This window comes from Ovis canadensis, chromosome 3 (genome assembly GCF_042477335.2).
Source record: "Ovis canadensis isolate MfBH-ARS-UI-01 breed Bighorn chromosome 3, ARS-UI_OviCan_v2, whole genome shotgun sequence".
In the NCBI taxonomy this organism is placed as follows: Eukaryota; Metazoa; Chordata; class Mammalia; order Artiodactyla; family Bovidae; genus Ovis; species Ovis canadensis.
Window position 1 is genome coordinate 224,580,720 of NC_091247.1, and position 19,036 is coordinate 224,599,755.

General features: G+C 48.6%; 1 protein-coding gene across 1 annotated transcript in view; it reads left to right on the forward strand.

Moving 5' to 3' along the window:
- Nucleotides 1-19,036, forward strand: part of SREBF2 (sterol regulatory element binding transcription factor 2) — a 63,524-nt gene that overhangs the window by 29,743 nt on the left and 14,745 nt on the right. Inside the window, exons 6-11 of the mRNA XM_069581683.1 lie at nucleotides 38-152; nucleotides 352-533; nucleotides 10,396-10,585; nucleotides 11,198-11,379; nucleotides 12,217-12,493; nucleotides 15,204-15,373. Of these exons, the coding sequence (XP_069437784.1) occupies nucleotides 38-152; nucleotides 352-533; nucleotides 10,396-10,585; nucleotides 11,198-11,379; nucleotides 12,217-12,493; nucleotides 15,204-15,373 (1,116 nt within the window). The remainder of the gene's footprint in view (nucleotides 1-37; nucleotides 153-351; nucleotides 534-10,395; nucleotides 10,586-11,197; nucleotides 11,380-12,216; nucleotides 12,494-15,203; nucleotides 15,374-19,036) is intronic.

The following is a 19,036-nucleotide window of genomic DNA, read 5'->3' on the forward strand; positions in this document are numbered from 1 at the left end:
TGATGCCGCTGTGTTTCTCACCCGTCTTCCTTCCCAGATGCACAAGTCTGGCGTTCTGAGGAAGGCCATCGACTACATCAAATACTTGCAGCAGGTCAATCATAAACTGCGCCAGGAGAACATGGTGCTGAAGCTGGCCAATCAGAAGAGCAGTGAGTGTGCTCATTGTAGGAGGGGTCCTGTGCTGGGCTGGGGAGGCCCATGGGTATGTGGGGGAGGCCCATGGGTATGTGTGCGAGGCGCCGCCACGGGCGAAGCTGCAGCAGGGGCTCTGCATCCCTCCTAGCCCTGCCCTGGCCCAGGCTGAGTGTTATAAAACCGACCGTTTGCCAGGCAGGGTTTTCTTTACAGAGCTCCTGAAGGGCATTGACCTGGGCAGCCTGGTGGACAATGACGTGGACTTGAAGATCGATGACTTTAATCAGAATGTCCTTCTGATGTCGCCTCCGGCCTCCGACTCAGGATCCCAGGCCGGCTTCTCCCCCTACTCCATCGACTCAGAGCCAGGAAGCCCTCTATTGGATGATGCAAAGGTAATGAGCTTTGGAAATCCCTAACCGTGGGAATCTCTCCCATCTCTTGTAGTTAATAGTGGGGAGATTGCAGACAGAGGTCCAGGACAGGTGTTCAGAGGCCTCAGGCTGGAGAGGAGCAAGAATTCTGTGAAACTAGGCACATACTGAAAACTAAAGAAAAAGAAGACTGATTCTATGTGGGGAGACAGCCCCTGGTTTTATTGGTCTTTGCTGAAAGGGCCCATCAGAGAGAAATAAGGGCCAAGTCCAGAACGGGGACACACAGCAGCTGTCAGGCAGAGCTGGGAGTTGGTGGCGATGCCTCATTGCTTTCCTCGCCTGTAATGAGCCTGGCAAGACTGCTTTGTGAGGTTGTTCAGTTGGGTTAGGATGAAGCTGCCTTTGGGTCCTCTTTGGGAAATGATTACAATTTGCAGTCTTAACAGATAACATTCCTACCAAGGGCCTTTAATTGTGGAAGAAAGCCCATGACAATTGTTTAATGGAGTTAGTTAGAAGAGACTCAAGCCTAATGATTTTCCTAGGACCCTGTGGAGACCACTGGGGTTTGTGCTGTATTTTGACACTGGCAGTTTCTGGCTTCAAAAGCACAAGTTTCCTTCTACCATAAGTTGTTGATCAGACTATTTATTGTAGCATCTGCTTAATTTTATTAAGGAAGCTGTATTTTTGAAATATTTTATAAGTGTGATTCTGTTTGGAAACACAAGTCCATATGACATATACCTTGAATTGGTTAAGTGTCTGAATCATTAGAAGAAATTTTCAAGTGGCTTAAAAACGTTGAAAAGGAATGACATGTATGTACACACTGGGAGTCGGAGGAGAGCCGACTCCAGTCTGGTTCCCCAGGCCGGCAGAGCCTCTGCCTCCAGTTCTGTGAAATGGGGAGAAAACAATGTTGTGGGTTTAGAATAGGTAAGCTTCTGAAAGTAGGTTCATACTAAAGTATGGTCTTTAATCAACTTGGAGGTATAATTTATATGTGATAAAATACACCTATTTTACTGTATTGCACAATAAGTGTTTTAATAAATATGTACACTTATGTAACTCACGATAATCATGGTATAGAGGAAAGAACTGGAAGTATTTTTTCTAAGATCAGGTGGAAGACAGAAATGCCCAGAGGAATTCCCTGGTGGTCCAGTGGCTAGGACTCGACACTTTCACTGCCAGTGGCCCAGGTTTGCTCCCTGGTCGATGAACTAAGATACCATAAGCTGCACTGCATGACCCCCCCCACCGAAAAAAAGACAAAGATGCCCACTCTTGCCACTTTATTCAACATAGAATTGGAAATCCTAAAAAAGAAGTTAAAAGGAATCCAAATTGAAAAGGAAGAAGTAAAACTGTCACTGTTTGCAGATGGCATGATGCTATATATAGAAAATTCTAGAGATGCCACCAAAAAAACTACTAGATTAATAAGTTTAGCAAGATTGCAGGATATAAAATTAATATATAGAAATTGGTTGCATTTCTATACTAACAAAGTGCCAGAAAGAGAAATTAAGAAAACTATCTCATTTGCAGTTGCATCGGAAAGAATAACATATCTAGGAATAAAGCTGACTAAGTAGCTAAAAGACCTGTACTAAAAGAACTGTAAGACACTGATGAAAGAAACCTCTGACAGTGATGTGATGGACATAGATGGAACATACATTGTGCTTGTAGACTGCAAGAATTAATACTGCTAAAATGACCATACTCCTCAAGATTCAGTGCAATCCCTATTAAAATACCAAGGACATTTTTCACAGAGCTAGAAAAAAAAAATCCTAAAATTTATATGGCAACACACAGGACCCCAAGTAGCCAAACAGTCTTCAGAAAGAACAGTAGAGCTGGAGGTAGCAGGTTCCCTGATTTCAGTAATCAAAAAAGTATGGTATTGGCACAAAACAGATACATAGATCCATGGAACAGAATACAAAGCCCAGAAATAAACCTACTTATGTGGTCAGTCAACCTGTGACAAAGGAGGCGAGGCTATATAAAGGGGGGAAATGATGGCTTCATCAGTAAATACTGCTGGGAAAACAGGACAGCTCCATGCAAGAGAGTCAGATGTACTACTTTCTCAGACCATCTACAAAAATAAACTCAGAACAGATTAAGGACTTAAATGTAAGACCTGAAACCATAAAACTCCCAGAAGAAAACAGGCAGTATGCTCTTTATTACCTGTCTCAGCAATATTTTTTTGAGTATGTCTCCTCAGGCAAGGGAAACAAAAGCAAAAATAAACAAATGGGACAACAGCAAACTAAAAAGCTTTTGCAGCAAAAGAAACTATCAGCAAAATAAAAGGACCACCTACAGAATGGAAGATGGTATTTCTCTGATAAGGGGTTAATATCCAAAATAAGCAAAGAACTTGGAGGATTCAACATCGGAAGAATAAGCAATTTAAAAATGGACCTAGGACACAAACATTTTCCCAGAGAAGACATACAAATGGCTAACAGGCTCATGAAAAGGTTCAACATCAGTTATCATCAGTTCAGTTCAGTGTAGCTGCTCAGTCGTGTCCGACTCTTTGCGACCCCATGAATTGCAGCACACCAGGCCTCCCTGTACGTCACTAACTCCTGGAGTTCACCCAAACTCATTTCCTTCGAGTTGGTGATGCCATCCAGCCATCTCATCCTCTGTCATCCCCTTCTCCTGCCCCCAGTCCGTCCCAGCATCAGAGTCTTTTCCAATGAGTCAGCTCTTCACATGCCTTGATTCATGGACCTAACATTCCAGGTTCCTATGCAGTATTGCTCTTTACAGCATCGGACCTTGCTTCTATCACCAGTCACATCCACAACTGGGTATCGTGTTTGCTTTGGCTCCATCCCTTCATTCTTTCTGGAGTTATTTTTCCACTGATCTCCAGTAGCATATTGGGCACCTACTGACCTGTGGAGTTCCTCTTTCAGTATCCTATCATTTTGCCTTTTCATACTGTTCATGGGGTTTTCAAGGCGAGAATACTGAAGTGGTTTGCCATTCCCTTCTCCAGTGGACCACATTCTGTTAGACCTCTCCACCATGACCTGCCCATCTTGGGTGGCCCCGCACGGCATGGCTTAGTTACACTGAGTTAGACAAGGCTGTGGTCCTCGTGTGATTAGATTGACTGGTTTTCTGTGAGTATGGTTTCAGTGTGTCTGCCCTCTGATGCCTTTCACAACACCTACAGTCTTACTTGGGTTTCTCTTACCTTGGACGTGGGGTATCTCTTCACGGCTGCTCCAGCCAAGCTCAGCCACTGCTCCTTACCTTGGACTAGGGGTATCTCCTCACAGCCGCCCCTCCTGACCTTGACTGTGGAGTAGCTTCTCTTGGCCCTCCTGCGTCGGAGCAGCCACTGCTCCTTCCCAGTAATCATCAGGGAAATGCAAATCAGAACCATGGTGAGATACCACCTCACACCTGTCAGAGTGGCTGTTATCAAAAAGACAACAAATAACAAGTGTTGGTGAGAATGTGGAGAAGAGAACCCTAGTGCACTGTTGGTGGGAATGTAAATTGGTGCAGCCATTCTCGAAAGCTTCCCTGGTGGCTCAGACAGTGAAGAACCTGCCCGCAGGGTGGGAGACCTGGCTTCATCCCCTGGAGAAGGAAATGGCAACCCACTCCAATGTTCTTGCCTGGAGAATCCCATGGACAGAGGAGCCTGGTGGGCTACAGTCCATGGGGCCGAAAAGAGTCGGACACGACTGTGTGAGTAACACACACACTATGGAAAGCAGTATGGAGGGAGGTTCCTAAAAAAAGGTTTAAAGTAGAACTACCACCCAATTCAGCAGTTCCTCTTCTGGGTATTTTCTGAAGAAAACAAATACCAATTTGAAAAGATATATGTACTCTTGTGTTTATTGCAGCCTTATTCACAATAGTCAAGGTATGGAAGCCACCTAAGTGCCTATAAATAGATGGATGGGTAAAGAAGATGTGGTATACATGCAATGAAATATTAGCCATTAAAAATAATGAACTCTTACCATTTGCGACACTGTGGATGGACCTAGAGGGTATTATACTAAAGTGAAGTTAGTCAGAGAATGACAGGTGTTGGCAAGGATTTGGAGAGAAGGGAACCCTCACCCAGCTGTTGTGGGAATGTCAGTTGGTGCAGCCATTATGGAAAGTAGTATGGAGGTTCCTCAAAAAGTTTAAAAGACAATTACCGTCCAATTCAGCAGTTCCACTTCTGGCTATTTTTCTGAAGAAAAAAAGCAATAAAAAAGAATGAAATTTCGTGACAACCTGTATGATCCTAGAGGCTGTTATGCTAAGTGAAATGAGTCAGAGAAAGCTTACCACACATAATTTCACTTATCAGTTCAGTTGCTCAGTTGTGTCCAACTCTTTGTGACCCCATGAATCACAGCACACCAGGCCTCCCTGCCTGTACATCACCAACTCCCGGAGTCTACCCAAACCCATGTCCATCGAGTTGGTGATGCCATCCAGCCATCTCATCCTCTGTTGTCCCCTTCTTCTCCTGCCCCTAATCTTTCCCAGCATTAGGGTCTTTTCCAGTGAGTCAACTCTTCGCATGAGATGGCCAGTTCAGTTCAGTTCAGTTAAGTCACTCAGTCGTGTCCGATTCTTTGCGACCCAATGAATCACAGCACGCCAGGCCTCCCTGTCCATCACCAACTCCCAGAGTTCACTCAGGCGCACATCCATCGAGTCAGTGATGCCATGCAGCCATCTCATCCTCTGTCGTCCCCTTCTCCTGCCCCCAATCCCTCCCAGCATCAAAGTCATTTCCAATGAGTCAACTCTTCGCATGAGGTGCCCAAAGTACTGGAGATTCAGCTTTAGCATCATTCCTTCCAAAGAAATCCCAGGGTTGATCTCCTTCAGAATGGACTGGTTGGATCTCCTTGCAGTCCAAGGGACTCTCAAGAGTCTTCTCCAACACCACAGTTCAAAAGCATCAATTCTTCGGCGCTCAGCCTTCTTCACAGTCCAAGTCTCACATCCATACATGACTACTGGAAAAACTATAGCCTTGACTAGACGGACCTTAGTCGGCAAAGTAATGTCTCTGCTTTTGAATATGCTATCTAGGTTGGTTATAACTATTCTTCCAAGGAGTAAGTGTCTCTTAATTTCATGGCTGCAGTCACCATCTGCAGTGATGTTGGAGCACAAAAAAGGAAAGTCTGACACTGTTTCCACTGTGTCCCCGTCTATTTCCCATGAAGTGATGGGACCAGATGCCATGATCTTTATTTTCTGAATGTTGAGCTTTAAGCCAACTTTTTCACTCTCCTCTTTCACTTTCATCAAGAGGCTTTTTAGCTCCTCTTCACTTTCTGCCATAAGGGTGGTGTCATCTGCATATCTGAGGTTATTGATATTTCTCCCGGCAATTTTGATTCCAGCTTGTGTTTCTTCAGTCCAGCATTTCTCATGATGTACTCTGCATATAAGTTAAATAAGCAGGGTGACAGTATACAGCCTTGACATATTCCTTTTCCTATTTGGAACCAGTCTGTTGTTCCATGTCCAGTTCTAACTGTTGCTTCCTGACCTGCATACAGATTTCTCAAGAGGCAGGTTAGGTGGTCTGGTATTCCCATCTCTTTCAGAATTTTCGACAGTTTATTGTGATCCACACAGTCAAAGGCTTTGGCATAGTCAATAAAGCAGAAATAGATGTTTTTCTGGAACTCTCTTGCTTTTTCCATGATCCAGCGGATGTTGGCACTTTGATCTCTGGTTCCTCTGCCTTTTCTAAAACCAGCTTGAACATCAGGAAGTTCATGGTTCACGTATTGCTGAAGCCTGGCTTGGAGGATTTTGAGCATTACTTCACTAGCATGTGAGATGAGTGCAGTTGTGTGGTAGTTTGAGCATTCTTTGGCATTGCCTTTCTTTGGGATTGGAATGAAAACTGACCTTTTTCTTTGGCATTGCCTTTCTTTGGGATTGGAATGAAAACTGACCTTTTCCAGTCCTGTGGCCACTGCTGAGTTTTCCAAATTTGCTGGCATATTGAGTGCAGCACTTTCACAGCATCATCTTTCAGGATTTGAAATAGCTCAACTGGAATTCCATCACCTCCACTAGCTTTGTTCGTAGTGATGCTTTCTAAGGCCCACTTGACTTCACATTCCAGATGTCTGGCTCTAGATTAGTGATCACGCCATCGTGATTATCTGGGTCGTGAAGATCTTTTTTGTACAGTTCTTCTGTGTATTCTTGCCACCTCTTCTTAATATCTTCTGCTTCTGTTAGGTCCATACCATTTCTGTCCTTTATCGAGCCCATCTTTGCATGAAATGTTGCCTTGGTATCTCTAGTTTTCTTAAAGAGATCTCTAGTCTTTCCCATTCTGTTGTTTTCCTCTATTTCTTTGCATTGATCGCTGAAGAAGGCTTTCTTATCTCTTCTTGCTATTCTTTGGAACTTTGCATTCAGATGCTTATATCTTCCCTTTCCTCCTGTGCTTTTCACCTCTCTTCTTTTCACAGCTATTTGTAAGGCCTCCCCAGACAGCCATTTTGCTTTTTTGCATTTCTTTTGCATGGGGATGGTCTTGATCCCTGTTTCCTGTACAGTGTCACAAACCTCATTCCATAGTTCATCAGGCACTCTGTCTATCAGATCTAGGCCCTTAAATCTATTTCTTACTTCTACTGTATAATCATAACGGATTTGATTTAGGTCATACCTGAATGGTCTAGCGGTTTTCCCTACTTTCTTTAATTTAAGTCTGAATTTGGCAATAAGGAGTTCATGATCTGAGCCACAGTCAGCTCCTGGTCTTGTTTTTGTTGACTGTATAGAGCTTCTCCATCTTTGGCTGCAAAGAATATAATCAGTCTGATTTCGGTGTTGCCCATCTGGTGATGTCCATGTATAGGGTCTTCTCTTGTGTTATTGGAAGAGGGTGTTTGCTATGACCAGTGCATTTTCTTGGCAAAACTCTTATTAGTCTTTGCCCTGCTTCATTCTGCATTCCAAGGCCAAATTTGCCTGTTACTCCAGGTGTTTCTTGACTTCCTACTTTTGCATTCCAGTCTCCTATAATGAAAAGAACGCCTTTTTAGGGTGTTAGTTCTAAAAGGTCTTGTAGGTCTTCATAGAACCGTTCGACTTCAGCTTCTTCCGTGCTACTGGTTGGGGCATAGACTTGGATTACTGTGATATTGAATGGTTTGCCTTGGAGACAAACAGAGATCATTGTGTCGTTTTTGAGATTGCATCCAAGTACTGCATTTCAGACTCTTTTGTTGACCATGATGGCTACTCCATTTCTTCTGAGGGATTCCTGCCCGCAGTAGTAGATATAATGGTCATCTGAGTTAAATTCACCCATTCCAGTCCATTTTAGTTCGCTGATTCCTAGAATGTCGACGTTCACCCTTGCCATCTCGTTTGACCACTTCCAATTTGCCTTGATTCATGGACCTGACATTCCAGGTTCCTATGCAATATTGCTCTTTACAGCATCGGATCTTGCTTCTATCACCAGTCATATCCACAGCTGTGTATTGTTTTTGCTTTGGCTCCATCCCTTCATTCTTTCTAGAGTTTTTTCTCCATTGATCTCCAGTAGCATATTGGGCACCTAATGACCTGGGGAGTTCCTCTTTTGGTATCCTATCATTTTGCCTTTTCATACTGTTCATGGGGTTCTCAAGGCAAGAATACTGAAGTGGTTTGCCATTCCCTTCTCCAGTGGACCACATTCTGTCAGACCTCTCCACCATGACCCGCCCATCTTGGTTTACCCCATGGGCATGGCTTAGTTTCATTGAGTTAGACAAGGCTGTGGTCCTAGTGTGATTAGATTGACTGGTTTTCTGTGAGTATGGTTTCAGTGTGTCTGCCCTCTGATGCCCTCTTGCAACACCTACCATCTTTCTTGGGTTTCTCTTACCTAGGGCGTGGGGTATTTCTTGGAGTTTCAGCTTCAACATCAGTCCTTCCAATGAACACCCAGGACTGATCTCCTTTAGAATGGACTGGTTGGATCGCCTTGCAGTCCAAGGGACTCTAAAGAGTCTTCTCCGACACCACAGTTCAAAAGCATCAATTCTTCTGTGCTCAGCTTTCTTCACCGTCCAACTCTCACATCCATACATGATCACTGGAAAAACCATAGCTTTGACTAGATGGACCTTTGTTGACAAAGTAATGTCTCTGCTTTTCAATATGCTACCTAGGTTGGTTATAACTTTCCTTCCAAGGAGTAAGCGTCTTTTAATTTCATGCCTGCAATCACCATCTGCAGTGATTTTGGAGCCCCCCCAAAGTAAAGTCTGGCAGTGTTTCCACTGTTCCCCCATCTATTTCCCATGAAGTGATGGGACCAGATGCCATGATCTTCGTTTTCTGAATGTTGCGCTGTAAGCCAACTTTTTCACTCTCCTCTTTCACTTTCATCAAGAGGCTGTTTAGTTCCTCTTCTCTTTCTGCCGTAAGGGTGGTGTCATCTGCATATCTGAGGTTATTTATATTTTTCCCGGCAATCTTGATCCAGCTGTGCTTCTTCCAGCATATGTTAAATAAGCAGGGTGACAATATACAGCCTTGACGTACTCCTTTCCCAATTTGGAACCAGTCTGTTGTTCCATGTCCAGTTCTAACTCTTGCTTCCTGACCTGCATATAGGTTTCTCAAGAGACAGGTCAGATGATCTGGTATTCAGTTCAGTTCAGTTCAGTTCAGTTGCTCAGTCGTGTCCGACTCTTTGTGACCCCAAGAATCGCAGCACACCAGGCCTCCCTGTTCATCACCTTCTCCCGGAGTTCACTCAGACTCAAGTCCATCGAGTCCGTGATGCGATCCAGCCATCTAATCCTCGGTCGCCCCCTTCTCCTCCTGCCCCCGATCCCTCCCAGCATCAGAGTTTTTTCCAATGAGTCAACTCTTCTCATGAGGTGGCCAAAGTACTGGAGTTTCAGCTTTAGCATCATTCCTTCCAAAGAAATCCCAGGGTTGAACTCCTTCAGAATGGACTGGTTGGATCTCCTTGCAGCCTGGTATTCCCATCTCTTTAAGAATTTCACTTATATATGGAATCTTAAAAAGAAAAAAAGTACAAAACAGAAGCAGATGCTTAGATAAAGATAACAAATGGGTAATTGCCAGAGGGGAGGGGTGTGGGAGGGTGAGTGAAATAGGAGGGGGAGACTTAGAGATACAGACTTCCAGATAAAAAAATAAATCAGTCAGAGGGAAGAGCTTTACAACATGGGGAAAATAGTCAGTAATGTTGTGATAATTTTGTCTGGTGACAGATGGCAGCTAGATTTATTGTAGAGATAGTGTCATGTATGAAAATAGTCCAAGCACTGTGTTGTGTACCTGGAACCAACATAATGTTTGTAGGTCAATTATACTTTAACTAAAAAATAACAATAAATGAGTAAATCCTTTCTAGGTTTTTAAAAAAATGATACAGAACATATTCATCTCCCATGAATGTACACTTTTGCAGGAAGTTCACCCATACCTCTCCAGGCGCAGAGTTAACTTCTGATTTTGCCTTCAGTCGCTTTAGATCAGCTTGCCTGTTGTGGAATTACACAGAAGCAGAATCCCTCAGGGTGTTCTCTTTTGTGTCGGAGCACTGTGGTAACAGCAGGGCCCCTCTCCCTCCGGTCTTTAGAACACGTTCTTCTCCCAGGTGGGCCCTCCCCCTTAGGCGAGGGCCCCGTGTCTGAGCAGCAGTGGGAGAGGCATGAACCTCTTAGTTCCCTCCTGAGTTTATTCCCATCCAGCTTCATGGTCTTGAATTTAAATCTCAGAGTCCCGATTCCGATATATAAAAAGTAAAATGCTATAAAAACTCACTGCAGTCTTCCTTCTCGCCTCGCGGCCCCCTGTTTCGAAGGTCAAAGATGAGCCAGACTCTCCGGTCGCGCTGGGCATGGTGGACCGCTCCCGCATCCTGCTGTGTGTCCTCACCTTCCTCTGCCTCTCCTTTAACCCCCTGACCGCTCTGCTGCAGTGGGGGGGTGCCCACGATGCAGACCAGCACCCGCACTCAGGCCCTGGCCGTAGCATGCTATCACTCGAGTCAGGTAGGTGGAGGGCGCCTTGGGCCACCCGGGCACGAGTGGGCTACTGTGGCAGAAGGCGGCCCTACTTGCAACCCACTTGGCTTGTCACCAGGTCCCAAAGGGCTTTCACAGTGGGCCCCACCTGCTTGCTTCTGATAGTGTCCAGCATCAGTTGCATGTACAAGTAACAGGACAAACCTAAGTTCAATCAGAAATAGCGAAACAAATCAGGACCCTGCTCAGCTGTAATTGGGGTTTGGGGGTGTGCCTGTTTGGAGGAGGATGTGGTCTTGCTGCCTGAGTCGTTAAACCAGCTGCGAGCCCTGCCTTGGCCAGCAAAGATTTGTGTGGCATTCTGCCGCGCCATGGTGACAAGGGCTCCAGGGCTCCCATCGAGGCTGTGGAGTTGTCCCAGATTTTCTACAGTGTGGATTAATTGCATGTATTTATTTGTGCTCTAAGCACTTAGACATTGTTACTAAATGAAGCAATCACATTTGTTTCAAACATGAGGGAGGAGGCTGCTTCCTTTAACCTGAGGGGTGGGTCAGGTGCCCTGCAGTGCCCCCAGGGCTGCCCTGGGTGGGTGCGTGGGCCCTTCCTCATGGGCTCAGCTGAGACGCTTCTCCATAGGCTCCAGGGGCTGGCTCGACTGGATGATGCCAACGCTTCTCCTATGGCTGGTGAACGGCGTGATTGTGCTGAGCGTCTTTGTGAAGCTGCTGGTTCACGGGGAGCCAGTGATCCGGCCGCACTCACGCTCCTCAGTCACCTTCTGGAGGCACCGGAAGCAGGCGGACCTGGACCTCGCCCGGGTGAGTCTGGGCATGGGCTCAGAGACCGTCATGCTCAGCGCGTGGGCATCCTCTGTCCCTCTTCTTCAGGGTCCTCTCTTCTTAAAGGTACAGGAAGGAAGGTTTGGGTGTCATACCCATTGCATGATGGGAAAGGAGAAGAGCGTTGACCCTAGTTTCCCAAGTGTGGCCTCCAGGAATGAGAAAAACACAGACAGGGTCTTCAGTACAGGGCAGTAGACTGTCCACTAGGCCCTCTCAGGTTGGCAGAGACCTGTTCAGATCCTCGGTCAGAGTAGTTTCACTGCATATTTGTCTAAAACTGTGGTTCTCAAACTTCAGGGTCATCAGGACCACCCTGAGGGCCCATGTCCATCCCAGAGGTTCTGAGTCGGTAGTGGGGAAGGGGTGGGGTGGTAAACCAGGAATTCACATTTCTAACAAGATCCCAGGGGCTGATGATGCTCCTGGTCTCTGGGAACCACCCTTTAAGAACCTACAAGCCTGAAAGATTACTTGGTTCGTCTTCATCCATGTTATCACCTTATGTATGAAAGGTACCGTGGGAAATTCTGGATAGAATATTTGCTTAAAGATAGAACAAGGTACAATCCCAGTTAAGCAAAAAGGCTGGGAGGAAATATGTCAGAATGGCAGCAGTCATTCTAGGGGATAAGATTCCAGGTGGTTTCTTTGTACTTTTCTGTAGCTTTCTGAGTTTTCCCAGATTTTTCTTCACTAAGCATGCATTACTCTGATAACCTGGAGGACTGAAGAGAAAGTAAGAGTTTTCACTAAAACGAAACTAAAAGGCCGCCCCAAGGCTGGCGAATGTTACATATTCTTGCTTCCCATCAGGGGGACTTTGCGGCTGCCGCGGCCAACCTGCAAACCTGCCTGTCGGTGCTGGGCCGGGCCCTGCCCACCTCCCGCCTGGACCTGGCCTGCAGCCTCTCCTGGAACGTGATCCGCTACAGCCTGCAGAAGCTGCGCCTGGTGCGCTGGCTGCTCAAGAAGGTCTTCCAGCACCGGCGGGCTGCCCTAGCCACTGCTGCGGGCTTTGAGGAGGAAGCAAAGACCAGCGCCCGGGATGCAGCCCTGGCCTACCACAGGCTGCACCAGTTGCACATCACAGGTGAGGGCTGGCCGCCGCGGCCCGGCCTGCCTCCCAGTGCCCTGCGCCGTCGCCCCACCCCGCCTCAGTTTGCCAGTTTTCCGCCCCAGATCAACAAAGTCCCCTTTGCAATGCTCGTCGAGGATGGTTAGACCAGCCCTCTGCCCGTGGCCACGGCTGTGAAGACGCAGTTCCTCATTACGTGTGCTCAGTCGCTCAGGCACGTCAGACTCTCTGCGACCCTGTGGACTGTAGCCCACGAGGCTCCTCTGTCCATGGGGTTCTCCAGGCAAGAACACTGGAGTGGGTTGTCATGCCCTCCTCCAGAGAATCCTCCTGACCCTGGGATCGAACCCAGATCTCCCGCATTGCAGGCAGATTTTTTAACCATCTGAGCCACCGGGGAAGTCTTTCATCATTATAAGACACATGTTTTTTTCACTTTAACATCTCTGCACCAGGCTGTGTCCTCTACACATTGAGTGTCATGGTTAAGTTGGCAGTGCTTTTTCCGTGGTGGTGCTTAAGTTAATGGAGAAACTTAAAATTGATGGCGTCTTAGCATCAGTGAAACATGATCCTTTATTTCATTCCACAAAGTCCTGCTCTAATAGAGAAGCAGATTGGTCAGCAGGTGAATTACCGCTCAGTGTGGTTTAGGGGTCACAGAAGAGTTGGGTTTCAGCTGGGAGGGAGGGGTCCATGTTGGGTAGGGCCCTGAAAGCCTTCCGGCTTTGTGTGCAAGGAGGCGTTTGAGTTCACTGGCTCTGCTGAGGGGATGTGTCTTCCAGGCCGAGGGACGTGTTCCTAAGGAGGAGCTCCCCCCGCCTGGTGGTGTCCCCAGGTGGGCTGTGTGAGGGGAGGGCGACGGGCGCCAGCACAGTGGGGGCAATGACGTCATCAGGCCTGTGCTCTGAAGCCAAGAAGATTCACTCCGATGGAGAGGCTGCCTTTGGGAGGCCCTGTGGGAGCGGGTGCAGGTGCCGAGAAGACAGAGAGGAAGGAGTGGGTGGTTGACAGGCCTTGGGGACTCATTACATGGGAAGGGTAAGGAAAACTGGGTAAGGGGCTTCCCTGGTTTCTTGCTTGAGAGTTGGGGTGAATCATGTTGCCACCAACAAAGGTGGGGAGAAGAAGAGACACACAGCTTTCTAGGGAGGAGGTGAGATATCCAGCTCGGGACCCTTGCCCATGAGACACTGAGGAGGGCTGTTCAGTGAGGGGCTGCACTAGATCTGTTGTCCACGGATGGGGCTGGGCCTCTGGTCTGCAGGTGAGGATAAAAGCTATGGGCGCTGATGAGAGGGCTTGTGATGAAAGGGCCCTCAGGGCATGTGGGAGGAGACCTGCACGGAAAGGACGGGGCAGGGACAGGGAGTGGGGCAGAGGCTGACCTGAGAGGTGGCCGGGCAGGAGAGGCCGAGAGGCTTGGTGTGTGGGGAGGAGGGGATTCAAGAAGAGAGGTTGCTGCTGGGATGGGGGTGAGACGAGGGCAGAGAGCAGCCGCAGGCACAGCGACAGGAAGGCCATAGGTGACCTGGTGGCTGGGGGAGCTTCGCCCAGGGGTGGGGCGCTCCCAGGCCAGGGGGATGGAGATGAGACTCTGGGGCAGTGTGGGGCTGGAACACCTGCGGCCTTGTAGAGCTCTCGCAGCGGAGCCCCATGTGCAGACCTTCCCTGCTTCCCCATCCATCCTGAGCCCTTGGGGATGAAACAGGTCTCTGATCCGGAAGCTGCATCTGTTCAGGAAAGTTCCAGCTGAGATGGTTCACACTGCTCATCCCCCACACTCACCCAGCACTCAGTGGGCCTGGCCCTGAGCAGGGCCCCGAGAGGACAGTGACGGAGAGATGACATGGTCCTCACGCTGCCCTCCACCTGCCTTCCCCACAAAGGAGAAAGCCCAGTTGGTGGTGCCTTCTGGGAAGACCAATACCTAAACGTCTGTGCCGAATGAAGTCTGGGGCCTGATATGAGACCAAAGAGGCCAGGCGGGGTCAGGAGGCCTGGCTGGCCATCCCCCAAGGGACAACCTGCTCCCCTCCTCCAAAAAAAAAAAGACAACTGCTTGTGCTGGCCACCTCCCCTCGCTGTAGTGAGGACCAAGGCAGGTGGCAGTGTGAGAGCCTCAGAGCCTCTGACACGCCTTGGGGTCTGGTCCCTGAAGAGCCGTTCAGCCCTCACGGAGGCTGCAGTGAGCCTCTCCTGGCCGTCCACCTCCCCGCCAAGATGTGTCTGGCCATCATGGCTCAGTTTTGCGTAACCTCCTTCCCTCGAAAGGGTGTGTGCTTTATAGACTGTGGGGTCTTGTTAAGCAAGATAAATTCAGATCAGTTTTTATTTTTCCAACCTTTCTTGCACCATTTGGAAACACGGGACTGTGTTAGCAGAACACGGCCATGCTGTTGACACCGTTTGGGAAAATGCTGCAGCTTGCCCCCTGAGTCCTGCCCACTCGCCTGCAGTCCTGATCACTTCCGTTACCCAGGGCTGGGGCTGCGGGCCAGGCGTTAGACCTGTGCTTTCTCTGGTCCTCAACCACCTGTGAGGTAGAAGGGCGCACAGAGCTACTGGGTCGCAGGGCTGGCGCCCCATCCAGGGCTGTGATCAAAGAGTCCACCAGCTTCCCCGCCATGGTTCTGCTCTTGCTCTGCTGGTGCTGGAGGAGGCAGGAGAAAGCGTGGGTTGAGGGCCTCTGTCAACATTCATCATTCTGTTTTTGCCGCCATAGGCAAGCTTCCCGTGGGATCCCCCTGTTCCGACGTGCACATGGCCTTGTGCGCAGTGAACCTGGCTGAATGTGCTGAGGAGAAGATCCCTCCGAGCACGCTGGTGGAGATCCACCTGACTGCCGCCATGGGGCTCAAGACCAGGTGTGGAGGCAAGCTGGGCTTCCTGGCGGTGAGTGTCCTTCACTTCCCTCCCCTGGACCTTCTCAGAGCGCCTTTCCCAGCCAACTGAGTGAGTGAAAGTCACTCAGTCATGTCCAACTCTGCGACCCTATGGACCGTAACCCACCAGGCTCCTCTGTCCATGGAATTCTTCAGGCAAGAATTCTGGAGTGGGTTGCCATTTTTGTCTCCAGGGATCTTCCTGACCCAGGGATTGATCCCGCATCTCAAAGAATTGCAGGCGGATTCTTTACTGTCTGAGCCACCAGGGAAGCCCTTCCCAGCCAGGAGCCAAGATGTAAAAATTGGTGTGGGCCCTGCCCTCAGATGCTGACCACCTTGAGGGGTAGATGTCCACAAATACTTGGCAGTAAATAAAACAGACAAGAATTCCTTCCCCTGAGCCATTTTAAACAGAACAAGGCATTTTAGTATCTTGAGGTATTGCTTCAGTGATAAGAGTGACCTTGTATTCAAGAGGCTAACGTGTGGCTCTTCTGCTTGGAGTCTGCTGGTTGTGTCTCCTGGTTCTATTATTAACTGAGAATGCCTTCTGTTTGGTACCTTGTGTTGATCACAGCTCTGTGGGTCTAGAAGTGGAAAACACTGTATGTCTTGTGAGGGGCTCGCGTCAGACTCCGGGTGGAGACCGTGGTTTCCTCCAGTGTGCCTGGCACAGGGCCAGCCTTGGGAACTCACAACTGGATAATTCACAGACCGTGTTGCCAACTCGTTCACAGCCTCTGCTGACCTCAGGCTTTCTCTTCCAGCAGACACAGGCATGTCTTATTCAGTGTCAGCTTTGGGTTGGCTGCCTAGCACATCAGCTGTGTTCAGCAGAGAATGATCTTATCCCCCCATCCATGTCCATATCTCATTAATAGCACAGATGTGCTGAGAATAAGCAGGAACGTGCCCCGTGCTGACACTGATGTGCTTGAAGCGTGTCACCATACTCTGGGTGACAGAGGGCACGGGAGAGGAAGACCGTGTTCCCAAGACCCAAATAAGAGGTTCATTCAGCAAAGGTTACTGAGGCCAGGCACTCCCTGGGGAGGACGTGCAGTGGCCAGCAGGACCTTCACCCTGCGGGGGTGGCTCGCAGTCGGACAGGAACCCAGACCAGGCCCAGGCCTTGGGGGCAGCAGGGTGCGGTGGGGTCTGGCTGGCTGCCCAGAGAGCACGCTGGGCTCCCGGCCCCGTCCTGGAGGAGGTCGAGGTGGCCTCTCTGGGCTGGGAGCAGTCCTGGTGCTCTGGGCCAGCGTCGTCACATTTGTCATCTCTGCCCCCCAAAAGTTTTCAAGGCATAATCGACATACAACATACACACAGTGAAATGTGTCCAGTATAACTTAGCAACTTGATCAGTTTTCACACAGTGAACTGACCCGCGTAACAGCCACCCAGATCAAGAAGCTGTGTGTTCCCATCACCCCCAGAGCCTCCTTGCAGGCCTTGGCTCCTGCTGCCCCCACAGAGGGGACCAGTGTCCTGAATTTCATCACGATAGGTTAACCTCCCTGCTGTTTGTTGTTCCTGGAAGCTTTTTTTTAAAGTACAATATGCCTGTAGAAAAGTGTGCAAATTATAAATATACAGGTCAGCGACTTCCCAAAATGAACACACGTGCTTATAACCAACAGATAGATCCAGAAACAGAACACAGCCCAGACCCCAGAAACCTCCCTTGGGACCCTTGCCATCAGCAAACTGCCACTCCCCACCCCAAGCCCCCCCGCTGGGTAACCAGCATCCAGATGACCTCAGATGCTTTGCGTCTATAAGCTTGGTACGAGGAGAGGCGCGCGTGCGTCCTGCAGCTCTCTGCCCTTTCCGCTCGGTGCCATGTGTAAGGTTCATTTGTGTTGTCGCACGTGGTTACAGATCGTCCATTCTCATCGCTTCATGGGAGTCCACTGTATGACCAGGCACTTACCAGTGGACTTGGGGGTCGTTTCCTGTTTTGGTTACTGTGAGCAGTGCTGCTGTGAACATTCCCGTTCTCTCAGTGCACTGTGCCTGCATCTCTGCTCCGGCGCTGCTAGCTCAGAGGTTTTCATTCGCTCAGCTTCAGTACCCACAGCCTGGCCGTTTTCCAAAGTGGATGGACCAGTTTTCACTTCTCCAGCAGTGTAGAGAGTTTCAGTTCTGAACCCTCAGCAGACACAGGATAGTTTCGGGGTTTTAGCCCTTCTGGTGGTCATCTCATAGTGTTCATTTATGGGCCATTTGGACATAGCCTCCTTTGTGAACACCCTGTTCAGATCTTCTACCCGTTTCTCATTTGTGATGTGTGTCTTTCTGTTGGTGTGAGGAGTTCTCTGCTCTGATCCTTGGTTGGAGATGTGCTCTGCATGTGTCTTCCCCCACTCTGTAGCTTGCTTGTTCTCTCAGTGGTGTTGATCAATAAGCACAAGTTCTTAATGTTCGTGAAATCTAGTCTATTCTTTTCCTTAACAGATATATCAGGTCCTGTTTAATATTCCTTTATCTTACCCCAGTGTCATGAAAATACTCTACTAGGTGTCTGATAGACCCATTATTTTCAAATGTTGCACATGGGTCCATAATCCACTTGGAACCGGTTTGTGTATGAGTTGGAGGAAGAGATGCCAGATCTACTTTCTTCTTCACATGTCTATCTCCCTGTCTCAGAATCTGTTGTTAAAATGACTGTCCTCTCCCTGCTGCACCCCTTTTGCATAAATTAAATGTCTGCATGTGAGGACTCTGCTTCTGGACCCTCTGGTCAGTTCCGTAGTGCACCACCAATACCACATACCCCTGGCGACCATATATCTAATACGTCTTGATGTCTGGAAGTGTCAGTCCTCTGCCCCTAGTGACTAGTGTCTGCTGTTTACCTTCCCGTATACATTTTAGGATCATTTCCATCAGCCCGGAAATCCCAGGGGGTTTTGATTGTCCTTGTTGCTAAGACGCAGCTGCTCTGTGAGAGGGACTCATCCGTTTGAGGAAGGCATGTGTGTAGCAGCTGAGGATGGGGGAGATGGTCCCCCAGTGAGTGCCCCACCCCGCTGAAAACGTTGAGTGTGCTTAACAAGCAGTGAGCAGTTTTTTGTTACTGCTGTTTTGTTTTTTTGGGCCACACAGCACAGCATGTGGGATCTTATGTTTTTGTTTTTCTCTTTTCTTCTGGACTGTACCACACGTCCTTTGCTTTTGGATTCAGGCAACCGTATTCAGGTTCCCCCAAGAGAGCCAGTCTCCTTGGTCCACGTCCTTTGAATGGCACTTTGGCAGGGCTATTTCTGACCCTGGCATTCAAGTCTTCTGAGACCGTCACATTAGATGATGGTGCTCAGAGCCCAGTAAAGGTCAGAACCATCAGGCTGAACCAGCAGAGGAAGCAGCCTCCTGGGTTGTGAAGGCAAGGCTGCCGTGTGATGGGTGAGGCCCAGCCCAGCAGCCGCTCCTCCTCCAGGCTCCCTGCACTGCGTTCTTCTCTCGCCCCTTCATCCTTCTCTGCTAGTTTCTCATTCAGATCGTGCTGTATCGAGTGGTTTTATGGGATTTAGAATAAAGATTTGTTGTTGTTCAGTCACTATGTTGTATCCAACTTTTTGGGACCTCATGGACTGTGGCACGCCAGGCTCCTCTGTCCTCCATTGTCTACCGGAATTTGCTCAAATTCATGTCCGTTGAATCAGCA